This window comes from Sinocyclocheilus anshuiensis, unplaced genomic scaffold (assembly GCF_001515605.1).
Source record: "Sinocyclocheilus anshuiensis isolate Anshui unplaced genomic scaffold, SAMN03320099.WGS_v1.1 scaffold510, whole genome shotgun sequence".
NCBI classification, from domain to species: Eukaryota; Metazoa; Chordata; class Actinopteri; order Cypriniformes; family Cyprinidae; genus Sinocyclocheilus; species Sinocyclocheilus anshuiensis.
Genome location: NW_015542360.1, coordinates 744,906 through 749,482, shown reverse-complemented (window position 1 = coordinate 749,482; position 4,577 = coordinate 744,906). Strand labels below are relative to the sequence as shown.

Sequence of the window (4,577 nt, the reverse complement as noted above, 5' to 3'; positions counted from 1 at the left end):
TATATATATATATATATATATATATATATATATATATTTATGTAAAAATGAAACAACATACTTATTCTGAGCTGTACTGTACGCATTAAAATATATAGAAGAAAAGGTGATCATACTAAATTGTATATTTAAATAATTAAAAACTTCTTGCTGACAAATGGGTAAAACCTAGTGGTTTGAAAGATAGTGGCAAAAATTGGTGAAGATTTTAAATTACAATAAATTTGTATTTTTGGTGTCTGCACTGTGATCCTTAAATAGAGTCTTTTTAATGTCATGTAATGATTCGTGTTATAAATATGCCTGACAAGGTTGTTTTTTTTTTTTTTATATGAACTATTGTTACACTAAATTACATTTTAGTGTAATTCATGGTAAAATATATGGCGGTCATTATTTTGGCTCAGAAAAATAAATAAATACATGAATGAATGAATGAATGAATGAATAAATAGGACACATTCTAATGTATGCAAAACTTTGTTTTGATAAACTTTGATAAAAATAAAATAAAATAAATAATGAATAAAATAAAATGGGAACGTCAGTGAACATTTCTGAATAATGATGGAAACATAATGAACAGTTGAATCATTATTTTAAACCAATTTATCAAAATAGCGCATACAAAAGCACACTTCTCAATACTATCTGCATGCTGAAGTTAAATCAGAGATTATGTTAAAACATCTCTGTATTAATGTGTTGTGACACACAAAACTAGCCTACATTGCTAACAAAATACCATTGAGCATAAGGTAAATATTAAACATAATCATCCAGCTTTAGTTTTCATAAGAAGTTTATGTATCATCATCAGTATCATTTCAAAATGTAAACATCGGGCTGCTTCTCTCAGGGTTGTCTTGCACTGAAAACACTGAATGTTTGTGGTGTAAGTGTGTGCGTTTACCTTGCCGTGCATGAGCAGCCGGAGAGTTAGAGTGACGTTCATGCCTCCATCTCCAAAATCCTGCTCACAGTTCATCCTGACGTGGGATTCGGGCCCAGGGAGACGCATGAAAGATGCTCTTCGGATGATGGAATGGGCAGGGACGGGGGGAAGGCAGGATCTCTCCTTCCACTCACCACTCTGGAACGACAACACGCAAAACATACGTCAATATTTTAACACTGGAACAAAATTATGCTTTTAAAATGTTGCAGAAAAGCCAATTACAGTTGATGTCATACGTTTTTAGTCATAAGTCATAAGTTTTTAGAATCTGCAAAGTGTTCATTATTTTAACAAAATAAGAGGGATCATACAAAATGCATGTTATTTTTTTTATTTAGTACTGACCTGAATAAGAGGTAAAATGCTCACTGATGGTCCAGAAGGAAAAACCATGCATTAAGAGCCGGGGGGTGAAAACTTTTGAACTGAATGGAGATGTGTACATTTTTCTTATTTTGCCTAAATATCATATATATATTTATATATTTTTTCATTTAGTACTGTCCTTCAGAGGCTACAGAAGATACTTACATGTTTCCCAGAAGACAAAATAAGTTAAATTTACCCTGATCTTAATGCATGGTTTTTCCTTCCGGAGCATCGGTGAGTGTTTGAACCCTCTGTAATAGTTGCGTATGAGTCCCTCAGTTGTCCTCAGTGTGAAAAGATGGATCTCAAAATCATACAGTCAATGTTGGAAAGGGTTCAAATATGCAGAAAATGTTGGAAAACCAAAGATTGTGCAGGAGCTGGAGGATTTTTCTGAAGAACAGCAGGCAGTTGAACTGCTCAGGACCAACGAGGGACTCATGAACAACTATCACAACACAGAAAAACAGTCGTGGATCATCCAGGAAACAGTTTACAGTTGAAGTCAAAAGTTTACATACACCTTGCAGAATCTGCAAAATGTTAATTATTTTAACAAAATAAGAGGGATCATACAAAATGCATGTTATTTTTTTTATTTAGTACTGACCTGAATAAGAGGTAAAATGCTCACTGATGGTCCAGAAGGAAAAACCATGCATTAAGAGCCGGGGGGTGAAAACTTTTGAACTGAATGGAGATGTGTACATTTTTCTTATTTTGCCTAAATATCATATATATATTTATATATTTTTTCATTTAGTACTGTCCTTCAGAGGCTACAGAAGATACTTACATGTTTCCCAGAAGACAAAATAAGTTAAATTTACCCTGATCTTAATGCATGGTTTTTCCTTCCGGAGCATCGGTGAGTGTTTGAACCCTCTGTAATAGTTGCGTATGAGTCCCTCAGTTGTCCTCAGTGTGAAAAGATGGATCTCAAAATCATACAGTCAATGTTGGAAAGGGTTCCAATACACAAAAATGTTGGAAAACCAAAGAATTTGTGGGAGCTGAAGGGTTTTTCTGAAGAACAGCAGGCAGTTTAACTGTTCAGGACAAACAAGGGACTCATGAACAACTATCACTAAACAAAAAACACAGCTGTGGATCATTCAGGTAACAACACAGTATTAAGAATCAAGGGGATGTAAACTTTTGAATGGGGTCATTTTTATAAATTCAACTATTATTTTCTCTTGTGGACTATATGTAAAAATGTCTTTTATGTGGATTATCTCATTCAGGTCAGTACTAAATAAACAATAACATGCATTTCGTATGAGCCCTCTTATTTTGGTAAAATAGCCTAATTAACATTTTGCAGATTCTGAAAGGCAACCGAACAGTGAGAGACTGGGACACATGGGAGAAGGTTGGGTGGGATTGGGAAATGACCCCGGCCTAGATTCGAACACGTGGTGGTTTCTGTTTGCCTTGACAGGAGTCCGCATGTCTCACAGCAGTAAATAAGATGATATGTAATAGCCACGCCATCTGCTCTTACGTGCGAAGTGTTCAGTTAAGTGAGGACAACCGTGACACGCCAATCCAACAATGGCTCAGCAGCTGAATGATGACAATGAGGGCCACCAAATCCAGTATCACCAATTTAGCAAATCTTACAAAGCAGGAGAGGATGAGGGGACGTGCTCGCTGAAATTACTCCCGTTGCATTCGCCGCGCTTTTTAGTGACGGCCCAGAAGTGGAGCGAGAGGTGATGCTGAGTTCGGCAATTTTTTTTCTTTTTCTTTTTGATACAGGAAATTGCAGGTTTTTGTGCAACCGTGGAGAAAAAAAAAAAAAAACCAGGCTCCGTTGAGACCTTTTTTTAGGCAGTATGGTGTAAAGAGCAGTAGGAAATATCTAAGATAGCAAATTTGAAGCGGTTTTGGATCAAATGAGCCATAATAATTGTATATGCATTCTACAATCCCTGAATTGCACAAACACACGCACATAGCAATGAGCGAGGTGATTTTTCGAGTAAGGATAATTTCAGATTGAGTGCATGACATGTGGTCCAACCAACATTCTGATCAAATGAAATTAAGTGAAATAGGCCTTCATGACTGTGTGTAAAGGTCAATACGTAAAATATGAGATAATTGTATCTTTTTATGCCAAAAGCTGAAAGTTAGTTCAAAACCATTTTGAAAAATAAGATGTGCAAGAATATTACACACACAAACATTGTTATTGTTAACTAAAACTAAACCGTTTTCGGTAACTGAAAACAAAAAAAAACTGAGATAAAATCTAAATATTAAATGAAACAACTTTAACCTAAAGAAATCAAAACTGATGCATTGGCAAGTAAATAAAAAAAAGTTTTTTTTATTACTAGAAATTACTAAAACAAATAAACTCAAATCACAGCTACATAGACATACCGTATGCTAAACAAAAACTAATAGAAATGAGAAAAGCACATATAATTACTATAAATAAAAAAGTAACTTCAACTGAAACCTGAAATAATAATAATAATAATAATAATAATAATAATAATAAATTATGTTTGGCAACTAACTGGAATACGTTTAAGGGTTTTGGTATTTTTTGTAATTTTTTAAGTTATTATTTTATAGTAACTTGATGTGCCTTTTAGTTTTTGTTTAAAATATATTAAAATATATCAAATATAATAGTTGTTTTATTTTTTTTTATAGTAAGTAGTAAGTTTGTAGTAATTTTAATGCTTTAACTTTAATTTCAGTTAGGCATCATTTCTAATTTTAAGTGTTTTAGTTTAAAATTGATCAAATTTGAAATAATAACAAACAAAACTCATATAGAATTAAAAAAAAAAAGAGAAAGTACATCAAATTAGTAAAACTGAAAATCCAAAAATAAAAGCTAATGCAAAATATTTATACATGCTATAAAAATACATAAAAAACGCATGTTTCTAAGAGCACGGAACAACTAGGTTTTTCTTTTCTTTATTATGGATCCTCTTATATTGACTCCATGTTGTGTCCGCAAGTAATCAGAGCAAGTCTCACAGTTAGAAAAGAAGAGTTTGGTGAAAGAGTTGATCTTGAAAAAGACAGAAAAAAAAGCATTGCAAAATATTTCATTTGTATCCTCCATTTCCCAAGGGATCAGAATTAAGCCTACTTAAAGGAACACTCCACTATTTTTGAAAATAGGCTCATTTTCCAACTGCCCTAGAGTTAAACAGTTGAGTTTTACCATTTTCGAATCCATTCAGCCGATCTCCGGGTCTGGCGGTAGCACTTTTAG

General features: G+C 33.4%; 1 protein-coding gene across 1 annotated transcript in view; it reads right to left on the bottom strand.

Annotated features, from left to right (window-relative positions):
• Positions 1–4,577, bottom strand: part of LOC107691880 (poly(rC)-binding protein 4-like) — a 67,517-nt gene that overhangs the window by 38,485 nt on the left and 24,455 nt on the right. The window contains exon 2 of the mRNA XM_016490709.1: positions 914–1,093. Within this exon, the coding sequence (XP_016346195.1) occupies positions 914–1,021 (108 nt within the window). The 5' untranslated portion in view covers positions 1,022–1,093. The remainder of the gene's footprint in view (positions 1–913; positions 1,094–4,577) is intronic.